This window comes from Gadus macrocephalus, chromosome 12 (genome assembly GCF_031168955.1).
Source record: "Gadus macrocephalus chromosome 12, ASM3116895v1".
NCBI classification, from domain to species: domain Eukaryota; kingdom Metazoa; phylum Chordata; class Actinopteri; order Gadiformes; family Gadidae; genus Gadus; species Gadus macrocephalus.
This window is the reverse complement of record NC_082393.1, coordinates 5555396-5575591: the sequence shown is the minus strand read 5'-3', so window position 1 is coordinate 5575591 and position 20196 is coordinate 5555396. Positions and strand designations below refer to the sequence as shown.

The 20196-nt window shown below is 46.8% G+C and overlaps 1 protein-coding gene across 6 annotated transcripts in view; it reads right to left on the bottom strand.

Annotated features, from left to right (window-relative positions):
* Positions 1 to 20196, bottom strand: part of usp13 (ubiquitin specific peptidase 13) — a 30093-nt gene that overhangs the window by 6952 nt on the left and 2945 nt on the right. The window contains exons 3-18 of one of the 6 annotated variants that reach the window (XM_060067338.1): positions 18118 to 18178; positions 15620 to 15741; positions 14702 to 14844; positions 13834 to 14018; positions 13486 to 13583; positions 13092 to 13294; positions 12773 to 12844; positions 12411 to 12516; positions 11040 to 11165; positions 8948 to 9101; positions 7838 to 8012; positions 7156 to 7244; positions 5859 to 5981; positions 3822 to 3845; positions 3081 to 3224; positions 1479 to 1675 (exon numbers count right to left, since the gene is read on the bottom strand). In XM_060067338.1, the coding sequence (XP_059923321.1) occupies positions 1479 to 1675; positions 3081 to 3224; positions 3822 to 3845; positions 5859 to 5981; positions 7156 to 7244; positions 7838 to 8012; positions 8948 to 9101; positions 11040 to 11165; positions 12411 to 12516; positions 12773 to 12844; positions 13092 to 13294; positions 13486 to 13583; positions 13834 to 14018; positions 14702 to 14844; positions 15620 to 15741; positions 18118 to 18178 (2022 nt within the window). The remainder of the gene's footprint in view (positions 1 to 1478; positions 1676 to 3080; positions 3225 to 3821; positions 3846 to 5858; positions 5982 to 7155; positions 7245 to 7837; positions 8013 to 8947; positions 9102 to 11039; positions 11166 to 12410; positions 12517 to 12772; positions 12845 to 13091; positions 13295 to 13485; positions 13584 to 13833; positions 14019 to 14701; positions 14845 to 15619; positions 15742 to 18117; positions 18179 to 20196) is intronic. The other 5 variants (XM_060067340.1, XM_060067342.1, XM_060067339.1 and 2 more) reach the window with 5 other exon arrangements.

The window sequence follows — 20196 nt, the reverse complement described above, 5'->3', positions numbered from 1 at the left end:
GAAGAGCGAGACATCCCAGCTCCTTGTATCTTCATCGTCCAGCTATTACTGTTTTGTGTGTGCTGACAAAATGGCCGACCCTCCTGGCCCGCCCATGTGGTCTCCCGGTGGAACCATGTGGCCCCTACCCCTGGCACTGGCCCGCAGAGCCCCGCTGTGGCCCTACTGGCAGCTCAGCCACTGAGGAGGATTATTATGGTCTGCTGGCCTGGGCAGCTGCTGATTCCTCCGCTCTAGTTGCGTCGGTCGACGCGGCCAGCACTGAGCATCAGGCTGGCGCTAGCGGACTCACTCCGGGGTTCCGACCAGGGCTTAAACCAAACAACTGCTTTTTATTCCAACTGGCCGTCCGCACACAAGGACACCTGTCAGCCAGTCTTGGCTGCTTTCGGTAGTTTTTTCTTTGCTTTAGTATTTCCTATTTTTAATTAATTATCGAGAATAAGAGTGACTCATCGTTTCTCGTTGTCCGTTTTTTCACTCTGTGGGCGATACTTTTATTCTGACTTTTGTTCACTTCGTTGTTTTGCACTATAGTTAATCTGCCACAATTTCACTTCTGGCCGTTACTTGACATTATTTTGTCCATAACAAGGTTTCTTCCTACTCCTTACTTTTTTTTATACACAATCAAACATTCTTTATTAATCCCTTAAAGCTATACTGTACGATGTGAGAGAGCTAGCATGATTTGAAATGAGCTTCTCTTCAGAGTTCCGTTTAACTCCTCCCCCACCCTTCAGGACTCCCTGCCCCCACCCCTCGACACAGAGCCGTGCACGAGCGCTGCTGCTGCTTACGGCTTACTTCAACGGCAACCATTGCGTCACTTTTCAGGCCATTCAACTCCCTCAGCTGTCGCCATCGCTGAAAAGCTAATCCAATATTCATTCTCGTTTTTCCTCGAGCAGTCTCCAACTTCTTTTTTGTTGCTGCCTTTTCAGTTTCTGTCTTTCTTTTTCTTGCCTTTTTAAAAGGATGAACCGGGGCAAGTAACGGTGGCAGTGGTAACTTCAGTTGTTTCTCTTCCATTGTGTAAACGTTGTAGGCTCACTAGGTCTAGTCCACTGTCATGAACTACTATGACAACAACGCTTTCTTTGCCCTCCGTGAACGCGCTCAGGCCGGCTCAGGCTCGTACACAGAGGGGAGAGAACGCGCAGGCTTGTGATTGGTTCTTTAGATCCGGGCACAGTGTCTCCGATTGGTAAGCATTTTAACAGGTTTATAGCAGATACAGAATTCGGTTTTTTTTCCCCTTCTTTTTCATTGCCCATAAGTTATTTATTGCTGTCAGGATGTAAAAACCAATTTCAACAACCTTATAATAACTTTTACTTCGTGTTTTCATTTTCACACCTTCATCCTCAGCCAGTCGCAGCGATATCAAGGTCAATTGCTAATGGGTGTAAGTGATGAACGGGCACCTCCTGGTGTCTGTGGGGCCCCAGGGCTAGGGGGGGTGTGAGGGGACTGACCGTGGCTCGGAGGGCCTGGATGGTGTGGCTGCGGGGGAAGCCCATGGAGGTGAGGATGGCGACGCTCTCCTCCGGGGGCGAGTTGTCCAACGGGGTGGCGGTGGCGGCGGCGGCGGCGGCGAAGGGATCGGTCTCGCTGGCGGAGGAGGGGAGCAGCTCTATCGTGGAGGGCGGGAGGCTCAGCGGCTCCGCAAAGTCTGGAGAGGAACAAGATGTCGGATAATCTGTTGAAGTCTGTGGATTTTTACTGGATTTAAATCGATATTTCTCCAGAAGCTCGGGTCCCCTGGTCCCCGTCATGCTTTTGACTTATACGTGTTGTTATGAAGAAAAGATTATATGATTATTAAAAATAATACAAATCTATGGATATGTTAAAGTGTATTCTGTGTTCATCAACATTTCCCCCAAAAATAAAATATACAAATAATAAATAATACAGATGCCGTCAAGGAATTTATGTTTCAAGATTTAGTCATCCATATCTAGACACACAGAACACGAACAAAGCCACACCAAAATAAGCCACTAAACAAAGCAACTTCCACATGAATTACGGACAAGCCAGTGACTTCTCCTATTATCCACAAACAAGAGAAAAACTGTACACACACACACACACACACACACACACACACACACACACACACACACACACACACACACACACACACACACACACACACACACACACACACACACACACACACACACACACACACACGGTTGACCGTCAGATACAGTACTATTTCTTCTGCGTAGGAGGTGACGGCGTTCCGCTTCGCTCAACGCTCCGATTACCGCCTTCGTAGAAACCCCAACAGCTTCGCTTTTTCTCTTTCACACAAGACCACCACTTTGTGCTGAGTTCAAAAGGCAGACCTTTCCAACCATTGTGCCGTACTTTAAGCACGAGGCTTAGAGTATAAAGGGAAACTGTACAACCTTGGCAGAATTTGCGATGGAAAATTGGAATGGAATTAAGTCGACAAATGGGGCCTCGTTCGAATAAAAGTGCCCATCGTTCATAATGAGCTTTTTTGCCCTCGGTGTGACTTTTATTTGCAGCGGGCTCAAATCTATTCATGGGAGTTTGGCCAACGAATGTCGAGAGTCTCTGAAATGCAGGTTGGTTTTAGTGCAATCGCAGGAAATGAAAGTCCTAGAACCAACACATCATTTACTTAAGGAGAGACACCTTAAATAGACCCAGCCTTGTTACTTTATAAGGGTTGACTGCACACTGTACAGCATTTATCAACCAACTGAACTGCACTAATGGGATTTTCTCTGCTTTTATCCACTCTGAAGTTCCTTAACAGGACAATATAAAAGTGTTGTATAAACACTTCCTTGGGTGATGTTTCTACACACACACACACACACACACACACACACACACACACACACACACACACACACACACACACACACACACACACACACACACACACACACACACACACACACACACACACACACACACACACACACACACACACCCCCGCCCCCCCTCAGAAGAGGCTTGAATGTGGTACATCAAACTGAGTAGAACTAATGTGCTCATAGCCAGTGTGGCCATGCATTGATTGGTGGCGTTACCAGGTTCCTCCATGTGGGCTATGATCCAGTTGAAGGCCATCTCTGGCCCCATGTTGCCCGTGTAGTACACCGCCTTCCGGCAGGCCTCCAGTGGGAAGCCCATCTCGGCCAGTTGCATTACTGCAGCCTCGTCGATCTCTGGGGCTGGGGACACAGGAAGCCCAAATATAGACATGCATAGACGGAGGCTGCCGCCGGCGAATCGCTGGTCGGCATCCAATGATGATAACGGTCAATTGACAGAGCTAAGTCCGATACTGGAGTACAATGGAGAAATAGGGAATCTATTGAGCAGAGAAAGTTAACAGTAATTGCCGTTTTGAGAGAAGAATAACATATCTGTATTATATTGCTGACACTGAATATGTAAAGAAAAAATAAAGAGATCTCTGTTTGGGGCTCATTAAACAAACGGACAATCCGCCTTCGGGGAGTCTTATTATTTATTTTTTTGATCTGTTTTTAGGCAGCGATTCATCAGGAGGAGGAAGGAGCCAGGCCGGGGAGCAGCCCAAGCCAGCTCCCGATGATGAACCTGGCTCGGGGGACGGGGACGGGGACGGGGGACTGAGGCTCACGGCGTCAGCTGAGGCTCACGCCGTCGGGGGCCGGCCGGCGCCAACGCATTTGTCCCCGCCGCTCGGCGAAACTGAAATAGTTTTCTGCGTGCCTTGCGGAAAGCACCGGGTGCAAACGGGGAGCTATAGTTAAACAGGTGAGGAAGAGGAGAGAGATACTCACAGTCCAGGGAACTCATGGAGTTGTCTGAAAGAGGAGCACAAAGAGAGGGAGAACTATTAGTTTATTAATACTTTAAACTTTATACAAGTCATTTAGCTGACTTGCAGCGCAAGCACATACAGTAATGAGCAGGTCAGGCTTAGGCCTCTTCAAAGATGCGCACAGGTAGACTGTGGACCTTAAGCTATTGAACCTCCAACTTTTCCTCCGGGAGTCAAATACCCTACACTGTAGGGTGTTTGACTCCCGGAGGAAAGGTTGGAGGTTAAAAAGGTTTTATCGCTATTTAGGTTTTGTAGCGCAGCCTGTAAGGACCCCAAGCTGCTCTATCGGCCACTGTTCCGACTCCGATACATGTACACTTCGGAGATCCGTAAAAAGCAACGGCAGTCGTTATTCTCCTTTTCTTCGATCTACTTTGTTCCCCCCTGTCGCCCGCCCCGGTACTCTCTAAACCGGTTGTTTTTGTGACGGATGGGAGACGTGTTGCGTTCCACGCACGCGTGAGGACGCCACCGCCAGCCGAGGGTCCGTGTAATCGATGCGGAGCGGGAGGAGAAGCAGAGCGTGTGAGGGAGAGACAGGCGCCTGACCGGGCCACCATTAATCACTGCTGCTGCAGAACCAGGCTCAACGCTCCGCTGGAACCCTGGAGACTAATGAGGCTCATCCTGATAAATAATATCCCCCCATTATGAGATGCATTATGAGATTTCAAGCCTTTTCATACAACGCCCTGGTTTGCATAGTCAGAAAAAAAAACTGTCAGAATTGAGTAGAAGTATGACGGATACAATAAATGGAACCAGGTGCGAGTCACAGTGAAACACTCTCTGAACACTGTTCATTTAGCACCGCGATGACAGACCAAGAACACTGTGTTCCGTACCAAAACATCGACACACACACACACACACACACACACACACACACACACACACACACACACACACACACACACACACACACACACACACACACACACACACACACACACACACACACACACACACACACACACACACACACAGCTTGTGTCCTTCCGTTCTATCTTCAAATCCAGCCTGTTTACTCTATAAGAAGTCGTGCTCTGGAGATTATGAGGGATTTAATGTAGCACTTTGGGAAAGAAAGAAGCAACGGAGTGTATTCATTAATGACTAGCGGCCAGAGGTGCAGCAGATGCTGTCGGAGCGCTCTGATGTGATGCTGTCTCATGCATCATGGGCTGGAAGCAGGGACTCGACACGACAGATAATAAGATAGAACGACGTGGAGTTTCTACAGTGAATGAGGAGGATTCAAACCCACAAATTGATGACTGAGCTTAGAAGTAGAAGTAGAAGATGATGTATAGATAAATAAAAGAGAAAGAGAGAAAGGGACGGGATAATGGCGGAGGGAGGGAGAAAGACAGATGGAGGGAGGGAGGGAGAGGAAGAGAGAGTGACACATACAGGAGAGGTGGGGAGAGAAAGCAGTTCTGATGTTCGGAGATTGATAAAAAATGAAAACTCTGAGCTGTGGTACTCTGAGCCCTCTAATTAATCGGCATAATCCTCAGGCAACAAATGAACAATTAGAAAGCTAGAGTGAAAAAAATACAGACAGAGCAGTATCTGATCTAACCACACCAGCTGGGGGGGGGTCTGCCCCATGGAGGTCATCCAATGGAGAGTCATTCAAACTCACAAGGACTTCGAAGAGCTTTCTTTTGCTGTGTGCTTATCGATTTTTGAAAGCCTCTCTGTAGGCACTCTACTCAATACCTCCCCAGAGGAGATACAGGAGGGCAGGGGAAAACGAGTAGGCATTAGAAAAGGATTTCCCGGTTCACCGGAGCCGGTCACCCTGACGTTATACTGTCGAGTCAAACGGTACAAAACCTGATAAAAGAAAATGACCGGGATGAAAAAAGAAAAATCATACTTTCCCACTGTGTGCGTGCGATACAAAGTGATGCGCTAGGGGGGGGGGGGGGGGGGGGACCGGTTTGTGAGGGACTTGTGTCGTGTGGGTGGGCTCGCAGCGCTGTACCTCTGGTGTCCTCTGGCAGTACGATGGGTGGGCTCAGGTTCGGTAGCTCCTCTTCTCCCGCCTGGAGCCCCGTGGCTCGAAACCGGTTCAGGTCCAGGAAGTCTGGCACGTCGATGGACACGTCTGCACGCAAACCACAACAGTCAGCGATGAATCTTCGAGAGGGAGAATGGATTGAGGTCTGGATTCACTGGTATTGTTTCGGTGTGTGACTTCTTAAAATAAATGCAAATTGGTGTTTATCTAAGGCAGTGGTTGGCTGCTGATGCAATTTGTAATTTCATAATTACATCACATGGTAATTTAAATCCTAATCATCATCATCTCTACCAAATGTTTTACAATGCAGATGATCTACCGGACTAACAAATAAATACAATTTTTTACGTTTCCTGATTGTTATGTATTTACTTCAAAGAGGAAATTGATGTTGTTTGAAGTATACCAACAACAGCACTTTCTGTACAGTGAAAGAGTGCGAGTGTGATAATGGCACAGGTGGAGGCAATGCTGAGGTAGACTGAAAACAAATTGAGTCAGTGAGGTCATTTGCAGGGCAGACTGTTGTGTAAGCCGAGGGGTTTCATATGACGCAGTGTTATGGCGCCATCTACTGGCGACATACAGAGGCTTTGCAAAAACATGATGGTTCAAAATGCTTTCATCAAGGAAGGTCGAGGGAAATATAAGGTAACAATAAAATATTCATATCCTACCTCTACCACGTCAATAACTATTAAAATATTTTTTTTCCCTTAGTCCGAATCACCACTTGATAAACGTTAGCCTAGAGCTATGGTATACCCTTTTTCCATAAGAATTAGTGCGTATATCTAGGTTCATTAAATGCGGGAAAACCCACAAAGGAAGTTTACACGCCACAGAAGAGGGCCGTATGGAGGGCAGTGAACATGTTCCACTGGATACTTTGTTTTTATCTCTGTTACTTATTCAGTATTTCTTTCAAACTCTGTCATGTGGTCAAAATGGCCGTTGCGTCTTGTTGATGTCCGTCTACGCACCAACGTCCGGAGCCTCAACGGCGTCATAGCATCGTGGCGTATGGGGGCGAAAATGTGTGTGTCCGCAAGAGTGTCACGTTTCCATGACTGTCGATCGGAGCAGGAGCTGATACATTCCCGCGACTACGGTGACATTGGAAATGTAACATTTCCCACTCAAGACATAGGCCTGATCTCAGCTGGTGTTAGTGGATATTTTGTGAGTGGGAAAGAGGCTTGAGTTTAAACCAATGTATATTGTATATATATTACATAGATATATTTCTGTGAATTACCCAGTTTCTTTGGAATCCAGTCCACGCCAAATGTGAACTTCTTTATCTGCAATATCAGGTATTCTGGGAAGGAGGAGAAACGGGAAGTCCTGAAGAGAGAATAAGAGACAATTTGTCATGTAAACCCACACACACAGAGAACAGTAAAGTCCATTTTGTAAACAATTTGATCCAATGTGACCACGATACCCGTGCATAATGACGGTTATATTTCTTAGTGATGCCTACGGATAGAAGTGAATAGACTGGGTCATAAGGGTGTTTGACTACCAGACCTTAGTGGTATGTGAAGGTACTGCAGCTGGTATGCGGGATTCGATCCTTGAAATAGACACATTTTCAATAACAGAAAATGTGAAATTGTAAAATGTGTATATTCCAAACATTGTTCAGTAAATATAGCATTATGGTTGGTTGTTACTTCAATAGTAGTGTTTGCAAAAAATAACAACGCTAAACACGTTAACAAAGCATAAAAGCAGCCTTGCTTTCTCTTGCCACAGTTTCCCACGGCCCACGGTCGTCTAGGAGTAATACTTATTAATCTATTCCCACCGTTTGCATACGAGGTGGTCCGCGAAAGCTCTTAATGACTAGGGTCAAAAGTCAGGAACCACTGAGCTCCACTGTCCTCATGTAAACAGATTCAGGACCACACAGGGGGGGGTGGGGTCTAGCTTACTTGACCCCGGCAGACTTGGCTTGCAGCGCTGAGCTCCAGAAGTCGGGGACGTTGTCGGGCTCCGTGAAGGCCTGCAGGCAGGCGGCGAAGGGGACCCGGGCTCGCGCCGGCTCCGGGGGGGCCCGCTGGTTCTCCTCCGCCTCCCTGCGCTTGGCCTCGTAGGCCAGGAGCTCCTCTGGAGGAAGGAGAGGTCACGGATCAGCATCACACACGCACGAGTCTGCCCGCTAACGTGAACACGGCCACGCGCACAAGCACTCACACACACAAAACATAACACACACACACACACACACACACACACACACACACACACACACACACACACACGTACACACTGACATGGACACACAATGTTAGCACCCACCGACACACACACACACTCACACACACACACACACACACACACATATGTACATACAGATCCCGATGATAATTGCGACACGAGTGAGTAAATACTTGTGATCATCGTCTTTCCGAATACATTTCAGATTCTATTTCAGCATCCTAACTATTGACTGAGGTCACTCAATTGAGAAAAATAAAAAAAAACTGCCCGACACAGAACAAGAACCTCCCTAAAGACAGTCCCCACACAGCGAACAGCACATTCATCAACCAGTGAACTCAAAGAAGATGGAGAGGTCTCTATACCATAGATCTTCAACAAGGTGCAGCCGCTACTCCTAGGGGATCCGCAGAGTTAATGCAGGTGGTCCCCGAAATGATTTGATCCCAAACTCTCATTCTTCAAAGAATTGTAATATATACTGCACTACACATTATCATTGGCTTGGTTTTTATAAGCAACACGATTTTATACAATATAAAATAGGGGCACCTCCACCTTTGCTCTATACTACAAAAAAATAATTTTAATGAAAACCAAGCACCTGCTTTCAACGACAGGCCCCCCTGCTGAGTCCCAAAGAACCATGGCTCCACCCTTCTACCCCATGGGGCTCCAGAGTCAGACCTCCTCCGTCCTTATCCTTCAATCCTGGACCGCCGAGGTTTTCCCAGGCCAGAGCAACGATCCCTGATCAAGGCTGTGATCTGTGATCAGGGATCCCCGCCCCCCCCCCCCCCCCCCTCCGCTCCGGCCCTTACCCCGGTTGGTGGCTGCTTCGATGGGCACGGGCAGCTGCATGAGGTAGTCCACCCGCTGGTTGTAGCGCACGCGGCGCGTCTGGCAGCACTGCACACGCTCCTCCGTCAGGAAGCGGAAGACGTCGCTCGGGTTCTCCGAGCCGCCGCTGTTCCTCTGGGGGAAGGGGGGGCATGTATTGATTACAGATGATTGATTACAAGATCGTCAGCGCTGTTGATCGTCCGTCTGGGCGTGTGTGATGAGATAGAGAGAGTCATTGTCCTCATGCATTTGCAGTGTTACAACTGCTCAGAGGCAAAGAGTTGGTGGTAATATTGATGGACGCTCCCTTACCACTGCACAGCCAATTCATATTGATGGACGCTCCCTAACCATTGCACAGCCAAATCATATTAATGGACGCTCCCTAACCTTTGCATAGCCAATTCATATTAATGGACGCTCCCTAACCCTTGCACAGCCAGAGGTGGTTGCCACTATGTTGTTCTGTTTGATTACTGGTTCTTTGGTAGGAAGAGTCTATTCTCATAGACTGCTGATGCACATGTTTTAATTTGACTTTGGTGGTTGGGTGGGGGGAGTATTTGTGCTGCCCTCCTCTGGCCCGAGGCGTTTGGTCAGCTCTATCTCTGGAGGGTCCGACTAAGGTACTGGGTCACAGACAGCTGGAGGAGGCCCACAAATACCCTCAACTCCACTGGGGCGCGGGGAAAAGCGGGTTCAAGGGACGTATAAATAAAGCCACTGAATGCTGACATCCACTTGGCACGGTAAAAATCTGAATTGCAAATTCTAATTCTCAGTTGTTGGCCGTCGTTAAACAAAACAAATGAATTCCTCACATGTAAGGAAATCTAAACAAAGACGAACCAAATGTTGTGTCAATGTTGAAGAGTATTCCCATTTCTCCACTCCAACCCAACACTTAATCGCAACAAATGACAATTCTTTCGACCAATAAGGCGGGAGTGTTTGTTTGTCCCATCGGGTCTCAAGGACAGAGATGGGGGGGGGGGGGGGGTCTGGGCATGTTCTGTCACGCCGGGACAGAAGAGGAAGCATTATCTGGTGTGTGTGTGTGTGTGTGTGTGTAACAGATAGGGTGTGGTGGGGGTGGGGGGGTGTAGCTATGTATAGACCCATGGAGAAAGTCAGGCCATGGGACCAGTACATGTCTGCCCAGCGGGGGGGCAGTGAGCTGTGTTTCTCTGAGGACTGACCGAGGGTCTGCCGTTAATGTGTACCAGGGGGTCAAACTAAACCCAGTCATATTACAGTATCATTTAGAGAAGGTTTTTTCGACCTGTGGTACACGTACCCCCTGGTGGTGCGCTAGAGTACTACAAGTGGAACATGAGACTCATTTACAATCATAAATATAGGTCATTCAAAATAAACGTACTATAAATATTGTTAGGCAAATATCGTTTTATGGCTTGCTAGTATAACAGTTTTGCTTTGTGTATTCCGATCATGCCATTTCCATTGTTTTGTATTACATTGATGCTTTTGTGATGATTTGTGTTTGCTAAATAAACACATTCAGCGCATTAGCATGGTTGCAGACTCTCCCTTTCTACTGGTTCCCACTTGCCAAGGCCTTCCTGCGGTAAGAGTGCCAAGCGCTGGCACTCTTTACCCAGCCACTGCATATTTTTATTTATTATATCTATTTTTTACCGTTTGCATTGAAGGTGGTCAGTGAAAGGTCTTGACGACAATTAAGGGGGTTACAAAGGTTGGCAACCACTCACTTAAAGTAATGAGGACTATTACCCGTCGAAGTCTGTCATGCAAATGGCCTAAGTTGATCTGTCACAATCGTGAAAACATACCACTATGAATTTACCATTTAGTCGTTTTAGTAGGAGCATCTGCACCACTACACTATTTGGCCTCCCTTTAAGATAACACAAATACAATCCGAATTGGAAAAATTACAATTACCAGCGATACAAAAAAGGTTCTTGTTTAAAATAGCTTTGCAATCTTGTGTTATCTTGCGTTATCTTTTTCGATAATCGTCTCTTAAATGATCCGATAGATTCAAGGCTTGAGGGATGTGGAGCGGGTGGGCTCCCGGGGGCTCACCTCCACCAAGGTGATGACGTGCTGGAGGAACTCCTGGGCGTCCTGCTGCCGGCTGGAGGAGAACTCGGGGTGGCCCTTGCTGACCAGGGCCTTGAACATCTTGGGAGAGAGGCCCTTCTGCTGGTGCTGGGGACGGAGAGCAACCACTGTCACGCACTCGCACCATAACACTTGACCATACGCTTCAATGTATAGCACAAGACGGAGTGCTTATCCGGCATGCAACAGGTTTTAGGAACAGGCGAAGACAATCGTTTTAGCTCGTCAACTCCATCCCCCTCTCAAATGAAAATGTTCAGCATAGGATTCCTCCTTTTAATAATTATTCTATGGGAACTCATCACACGTGCCGAAACATGCATCTGGGGTCAATTCCAAAAAGACGGAAGGTACTATAGGTAAAAGTAGTTGGGTGTGAATACTTTTTGGCATTAATCAATCTCAAATAGTGTACTTGTTATACTGGACTCCATGGCTCAAGGGAAGAACAAAGTAAAGCTGTCTGAATCTGAATCTGAACAAAAAGACAGAGAAAAAACCAAATGCCTCTTCCTCTCAGGAGAATCTTCACACTCAAGCCCTGGCACTCCGATGTTTACACCAGCAACAGCTCTCCTCCCCTGTGGCCCGTTTCACCACACTATGTTCCAGCAGCTGTCAGTGCCTTTCCATCACCCCCTTCCACACCCCTTCCCCCCCCCGCCATGTCAAGTGGGAGGGGCAGGCCTACAGAGGCCACGCCCCCTTGTTTAGTGTGGTCGGTAAAGCCTAAACGGAAGGCCGAGGATAAGGCTGCTTCCTATTAGCCACTAATGGCCCCACTTGAGCCTCCCTTGTTTTCCCTGTGTCCAACAGCTCTGTGCCGCCATCAGTGTGCCTTGAATCAGGACGAGTTGAGAGTGTCCGGAAGACATGGACGATCATTTGTAATGTGCGCCATGGAAATAAATATAGAAAGACGATTGATGGAGTCATATTAAAATAGTGACGTACAGACATGAGAGGAGACATACTGCCAGAACGACGGCTGTGTTGGAAAGAAATCCGAGCCGGACTGTTTGGAACAGAATTTAAAGCTATATTTACAGACCGTATTCTACACGGAACAGAGATGAACAGAAATACATAACTAGTCTATTATTAGAGATATTTTATCGTTTCCGTTTTAGTTTGGTTATCTGTCAAAAACATGCACAGCCATCAAAATGAATATGCAAGTAACATTGTAGATACATTCACTCATCAATGCAAATTCTTTGCACAGGGCACATTTTCAGAACAGGGCAGCCTCATACAAATATTGAATGTAATCACAACTTTGCGTGAGCATGCTTCTGTGGGCTATGACTCAGGATGGGGGGCTAGACATACCCAGTCTAATACCTTGTATTCTTCTTTCATCACCTGTTCAATGAGCTCAGATTTCATTGGTGGCTTGGAGAACTGGCCTGAGAGCAGTCCGTAGCCCAGTTTAGCCCTGAGAGACGCACAGGAGAGAGCGGAAAACGAATGAATCCAAAACAACAGCAATTATCAATAGGCAGACGAACCTTAAGTAATATTTAGATGTATATTTTTGATTTATGATATATTATAAATCAGTGTTTCAAGTTCAACATCAATGCACACACACACACACACACACACACACACACACACACACACACACACACACACACACACACACACACACACACACACACACACACACACACTTGTGCAAACGTACTCACATTTGTGTGGCAAAGTCCTGAGAGGGGTCCAGTGGTGAGTAGTCGTATATCCTCTGGAGGTTGCCAACATACCTGGGGAGCCCAAAAACAACAACATGTCAAGCCCCCTCCTGGGAGATTAAGCTGTTTACTCCCCGTCAAAAGGCTCCGGGTTTGAACCCCAAAGTCCCCACGCTCATCGATCCGTCACGCATCTAGGTGGACACGCCCACTTGTGATGTCAGAAGAGGCCGATTTTCCAAACAGCTTGTACCGGCTAATCCCGCTCACACCTGGTGGTGCGATATGTCCCCTTGAAGGCCTCAAACAGGGAACTCACATCCTCTGGAACTCGGGGATGCTGAAGAGCACCTGCATGACGCAGCCCAGGTAGCAGCTGTTGCCCAGGTTCTTGACCCCCGTGTAACCCGAGCCGTACACCGACTTCAGCTTGGAGCCCGACTCCTGGATCACCTCCCACTCGCTCGGCCGCGACCGCGGCGGGCTGTTGTTGTTGTCTGTGTCGTGACCGTTCTCCGTCTGCTGGGGGCGAGGGAGGGGGAGAGAGAGGGGGGAGAGAGCATATATATATATATTTATATTTATATAGGTTATGTTATCTGTGAGGGTCCAGGCAACTTCCACAGAACTTGGGGGACATTTCCCGACCTTGTGAGTGACATATTGATGATTGGTGATAAAAAAGATAAATGGAGAACACAAGAACCCTTTACCCTTTGCTGCATCTGTAGCATGTCTATTCCAAAGTGTGACAAGTGTTCTGAGATGTTAGGGTCGAGCACAGCCTCTTCCTCCTCGAATGAGTACACGTCTGAGGAAATAGCAAAGCTCACTTTACATTGAAACAACCTCCAAACACAATGGATAATGGTCGCCAGGCAGAAGTATATAACATGTCATCTACATTTATCAAAATAGAATGAAATACATTTAAATTAAATCAGAAGGATGATGTTTCATCAAAACAAAGCAATCTTTTCATTTCTTTTGAAAATAGCTGTTTAAATATGTAAAGTACGCAGTCAGCGTGGTGTTAGTATGCTCTCCGGTCGGTCCCAGACCTGCTCCGTCCGGGGTGATGGTCTCCAGTTTGACCGCCAGGGGGAAGTTGGTGTCCTTGTAGTGGTCCAGGGCGTGGCCGTTGCCCCCGGCGCCGTCGAAGAACCACTTCCCACAGAGCACCGCTCCGTCGGTGAGGTTCAGCCACAGGTTCTCCCTCATCTCACACTTCTGACACTTCCAGCCGCTGGAGGGGAGCCACGGCGGGGAGCGGGGAGAGAGGGAACGCCGAGGGGTTCAAAAGGATCCAATTTGGGGTATTTTTGAGATAAACTCATCAAAACGTCTGCTAGCTTTACTTCATTGTGACATTTTTACTATATCAACCAAGGTCTTTAGGTCAGGTCAGTCTACCAGTCCACAAAAGGATTTATTCATGTTAAACCTAAAATAGAAACAGTTTGATATTGTTTGTTAAGGCTTCGTTATGGTTCCACGGCCATGTTCACGGACCCATTATGTCCTTGCGGACCCTACTTGCGTCCACCGCAAAGTGCCTGACGTGTGCCTCTCAAAATGTTTAACCCTCTGTCGAGGCGACGCAGCAGCAATGGCTGTGATCCGCCTACTAAAACCTGACGCAGAACCAAAGCAGGTTCACGACTGCGTCGAAGCATCTGCGTGGTCCTTGCGTTGCGTCGACGTGGAAGCATAGTCAGCCCTTAAACCTACCTCATTTTTGGTATTTTGAGATAAAATCATCAAAATGTCTGCTAACTTTACTTTGATATGAAACTTTGACTATATTCACCAAGGTCTTTAGGGCAGGTCAGTCTTTCCACAAAATGATTTGTCCATGTTAAACTTAAAATGGATACAGTTTGAGGATGTTTGTTAGGAGCTTCCAGGAAGGTGTGCGCGGTGGTCTACCTAGGCCTGATCCTGACCCCATTGTCCTGCTGTCTGAGGCTTCTGGAGTGCCGGGACTCCTGGATATCCTCCTCCCAGGAATCTGGCTCCTGCTTCTTGTAGGCCGACGGTGAGTTGAGCACCGCATCGCAAGCTATCGTCACCTGTACGCCATCATCATCATCATCATCATCATCATCACAAGATTATAAGATTGGCAGTGCACCAATGCCCCATGGTCAGCAGTATATTAGTCTATCTTAGAATAAATGGGTTTCAAGTGTGAAGATAAATGTTCTATGCAGCCCTAAGTATTAATATAAAACTATAAACAGGACACCAGTAATATAAGCTCAGCCTGCAGTGTTCCATTTCAATTTTGGCTGAAAGAAAAAAGGTCACAAAGAGTTGAGCTTACGAAAGCGAAAGTGACATTTCTAGAGAAAACCAAAAGAAAAATCTGCACATTACAAATAGATGCAGCGGAATTCCAAATGAAGCCATGCACACTTGCATTTTAAAGCAAGCACGCCTAAAAGACTGTATAAAGATACTGTCTCATGCCAATAAGAAACGTCCCGTTAGGCAAATGGTGTAAACTGAAAAGGACCAAAAGGGAAACTAACACTTTCCTATGAAAAACCAATTCATTCTTTGCAAACAGACAATTGTATACACAATATTGACTGACACACACACACACACACACACACACACACACACACACACACACACACACACACACACACACACACACACACACACACACACACACACACACACACACACACACACACACAAACACACACACACACACACACACCAAGATAGCAGCAGCTCTTAGGACAGAACTGGTGGACGTAGTCCAGGCCAGTCCCCTAAAGTGAACCTCCCCTACAGAAACACAGAGCCCTGGGACGGATAGACCGGCTCACTCACCAGCGCAGGTAGCTCCTCGATGTTGGGTAGGGCGATCTCGAAGTGGTCTGGGAATATGACGAGCTTGGCCTCATCCTCAAAGTCATAGTCCTCACTGTTAAAATCCCGGTTGAGCTCCAGATCTTTGAAAAAAGGGGAAGAAACAAAGATTCAAACTTTTTGTGGTACCTCAGCTCATATATTTCTTCGCCAAGCGGTGCTCAATGAAGACGGGTCTATTCAGCGCAAAAGTGATGAAACTAAATCGAGCTCCAGTGTTGGGCATGCAACCACTTGTCCTCTTTTCCATACTGATTAATATTCATATTCTACCTCAGTTTTTACCGTCACGAATGAAACAATATCCCCCTTTCTAACTGGGATGGAGAGATTGAATAATTATCTATCACAATTCAAAATAGGGAACGGGCGGCTGGTCTTGAGCAGTACCATGTTCGTTTATTTTCTTTTATAATATAAATTCTACATTACTCTACGAAAAATACAAAAAACGATGAATTTCAAGCACTCTTCAGATATCCTGAGACGTTAAATCGATGTATTCTAAATGAAAGTATGTCATGGCTCATCATTTATATTTTAGATTATATTCACATTGTGCCTCAATGCGGTGCTTTCGTCAAAGACCTTTGACAATAAATAGACTGGTGTGGGCTTGTCCGCTCAACGACCCTTCAACAGGATAAGTGGTTGCTCAACGACACTCTTAACAGGACAATGGAAGTCGAAGGTTATAACTTGGATATAATATTTTATATTATACTAAAGAAACACAATAATTTACTGATAACACTAAATAGTCGGTGAATTCAAGTACAGTCCATATTATGTTTGCTTTAGATTACATTTAAATTGATAGATCAACACCTCTGTAATCCATAATGGGATCTCTTTCCATACAGTATTGTACCAAACATAAAAACGGTACAATACTGTACCGTTTATGCAGCATAATAAGAATAAAAAATAGCAATGTTTGCTCGTAAAGACCAGCAGTGCTGTTTAATAGCCCAACTTCAAAGAGGGATCCCTTCTACCTCACAGGCTAAAGATGTGCCATGACACAGCCATGGAGTCCACAACAGCTGCATCACAGGCCATTCTGTGGATGAGCTTCTTTAAAAAGCATTGTCACGGTGTCATCTGGTGTCACAGTGACGTCCAAGCTCAGGGGCTAGCTCGCTAATTCGATCACTGGACCGAATATAAAAATGACCGCAGATGCATCAGACCCATGGCAACGTCAAACATAACAGAAAAGGATAACAGGGCGGGGTGATCTGGTTCCGTTGAGAATGAGGATTGTCTCAATCACTGAAAAGACCAGCGAAAACCAAAACCACGTGCTACATCCAAACCAGACCTCCAGAATGAAACACATTTACAGAGACAGAACTTGACCTCAACCGAATCAAATAAGGATCCTCAATAAAGATTTGTAGCATGGTGTAGTACAGATTAGGGTAATGTAGTTGCTACGTGGGCAGTGTTGTAGGGTGGGTAGTGTAGTGTAGTGTAGTGTAGTGTAGTGTCATCAATATTTGGCCTCATAAGCCCTTTGAGAGTGTAATGGTGATTAAGGGTTATACAAATATAAATGTATTGAATTGAATTGGTGGTTGTGTATCAAAATGTGGTGTAGGTATTGTAGTGTGGTGTAGCGTAGTATCGCGTATGTGGGTACGGTCCTGTTGGGAGAGCTCTCAGCCACAGCGAACCAGGTAATGTAGGGGGGGGGGGGGGGGGGGTGGAAGGAATCCTTCCAGCCAGCGAGGGGAGGGCACGGGACGGTGAGCTGAGGGGTGAGGGCGGGGCAGAGGGGGTCCGGAGACACCCGGTCCTCAGGGGCCAGGGACGCAAGCGTCACGGCCCCCCCTGCAGAAGAAGTGTGTCAGCCCTGGGGAGCAGGCTGGCTGGGAGGGGCGAACTGACAGGCGGTGGCAGCTGAGGGGGTACACTAGGGCGGGGAGAGATGGGGCAAAAGAGCAAAGGGGGCGGGGCGTGGACCCAGTCTTACCCCATCCTCTGTACAGCTCCCCCCCGAGGCGGGAGGAGAGTGGGCCGGCCTCAGCATGTGGCACTTTGAATATAGAACAGTTACTAACCGCACACACACAAATAAATGCGCTATATATAGAGCGGAGGAGGCGGCGAAGGGGGGGCTAGACATGGGAAATATCAATTGCCCCCCCGAGTAGAGGGAGGTCGGAATGGGGGGCGGCAGGGTTGGGGAGGGGGAGGGGGGGGGGTTCATGGCTGAGCATTAAAAACAACAACAGTAAAGTGGATTGGATGGGGGGGTTGCATTACTAATTTTCTTAAAACCGGAATATGTCAGACCAGACTAGAACACGTATATGATTATGTTGAATATGCGGGAAATTATTTACTACTACTTAACCACTACACTGTCTCTTTTTTAACCTTTTAACAGAACACGGTACGTTCGATTGTGAGCCGACAGGAGAGCAGATCTCCAGGACGATCAGACGACTTACCCAGAAACACTTTTCCGTTCCGTCTCTTGGGGAAGGCACCACTTGTGGCACCTGTCTTTTTCTACAGGAAACAGGAAATGGCTCATTTTGAAACACACCTTTGGCAGACACCTCAGTAGAAACAAACATCCTTTTTCCAATAGATGCGGCAGTAATTCCTCATCATCTTCTGAAGGAAGTGAGAGTCTACTATGGGTAGGAAATGAAAAAAAGGGTTAGGGTCTTGAAACAGTTGTGGAAAACAACATGAATAGGAAAAGAATATTCATTGTCATCATGAAAAAAATGCATTGACATCATGTCACATTTCCATAAAAACACAAACTTATCAAGCTCTTCTGTTTTTTTCGTACTAATTAAAAACGTATACATGGAGGGGGTTCCGGTTGCTCGAGTCATTTTGCTCTAAATACCTGCTGGCGCATGGGCAGGGTGAGGTGACAGGGCAAGGGGGAAACCCAGAAAACATTACACTCAGAAGAAACAGATCCACCATCAGAATGGTTCCTCAGATAAGTGGATGGGGCAGACAGCACAGTCTGAATATGTGTCCAAGACTGAAGAAACTTTTACTATTCTGTTTTGGACCGAGGCTTCTTACAGGAAATAAATGTCATAAAAAAAAAAATGACAATACCAGTCTGGGTGATCAAACCATCATCACTTAAAGCACCCATTACACTAATATTGTCCAAATTACCTCCTTGTTTTAATTCTGAGTATTTAACGTGAGCGTACCTGCCACAAATGTAAACAACAGCAATATAGCACTGGTTTTTGTGCCAAGACATTTTCCAGTACCTGCCAATTCACTGTCAGGTTGTCCACAAACAGTGTACTATTGACTGACGAAAACTGATACCAAAAGACAAATAGCTATATTGTAATTGTTTACATTTCCGGCGGACGCGTTCGCACTAAAAGCTCTTCGATTAAAATCCTAACAAGGAAGTAATTATGAACAATTATATTGGTAATGGATGTTTAAGCGAGGCAGATGAGAGAAATGCAATGTTTTGATCCCCAAGATCGCCATTGTCCTTTAAGCAGCAGGTCCAGATCCACTTTTGACTTCATCAGTGTGACCCAATGGGAAGAGCAATAATACAGCCTTTGTAAAACTAGAAATCATCAAAGCCATTAGAACCACATGTGCCGCCATGGCCGTGGTGGTCGAGGGACAAGCAGAGGAACCCAGACCTCTCTTACCCCCCGGCTACCTCCTCCAGAACCATCAGGGGAGTCCCGGGGGAGCCCCAGCCCCCACTGGGGGAGATAGACCTTTCCCAAGAGACCTTGGTCCCTGGGGAATGTTCTTTGAATGATCAACTTAAATGTAAAATCCTGATCCATCCCTGTGAACTAACAGGGAAAAGGATTGAGCAATAGCACATTTCAGCACCACTACAGAGGGACTCCCAGCTGGGAAGGTACCGGGCTCCATCCCCAATTCCCAGGGTCAACCTGTAGGCATTGTAGAGCAAAATAGCCAACCCATTTATGCTCTGATATTTCCCAGAATTCACTGCAAATAGTGTTGGATAAATGACTAAACCAGTACAAATCTGCTCAATCAACAACTGGACTCTCAATCGGACAATAGGCCGTATTCACCTTTCGCTGGGTGAGGGAATTGAATTTAGACTCTTCATTTAGTTCCCCTAACCGGCTAGCATTTTAAGCCAAGATGGACGCCAGGTGAATTAGGCCCTATTCCACTGACCTAGTTCACCTTTCAGAAAACAAACCAATTGTGAGTTTACAGGACGTCACTGGGCGGGGACGAACTAGGGGAGGACAGCTAGAGGGATGGATAAATAGACAGACAGACGGACCCAACGTGCACACAGGGATTGCTGACACGCTGTAGCCCAAGAGGTCACAAGGGAGGGGGAATAGCAGACACAGGAGCTGGATACGACCAGCTGTTTCCAGCCTGTATCCGGCCAGGGAAATAGGAGCCTTCTGACAGAGAAGCAGCTTATCCGCGGGCCGATAGGGCACGATCAATGAAAACATACCAGCAGCTTATGGCTTTGTTCTACACGATCAACCCATGAATCCAGGCTTATTGGAAAC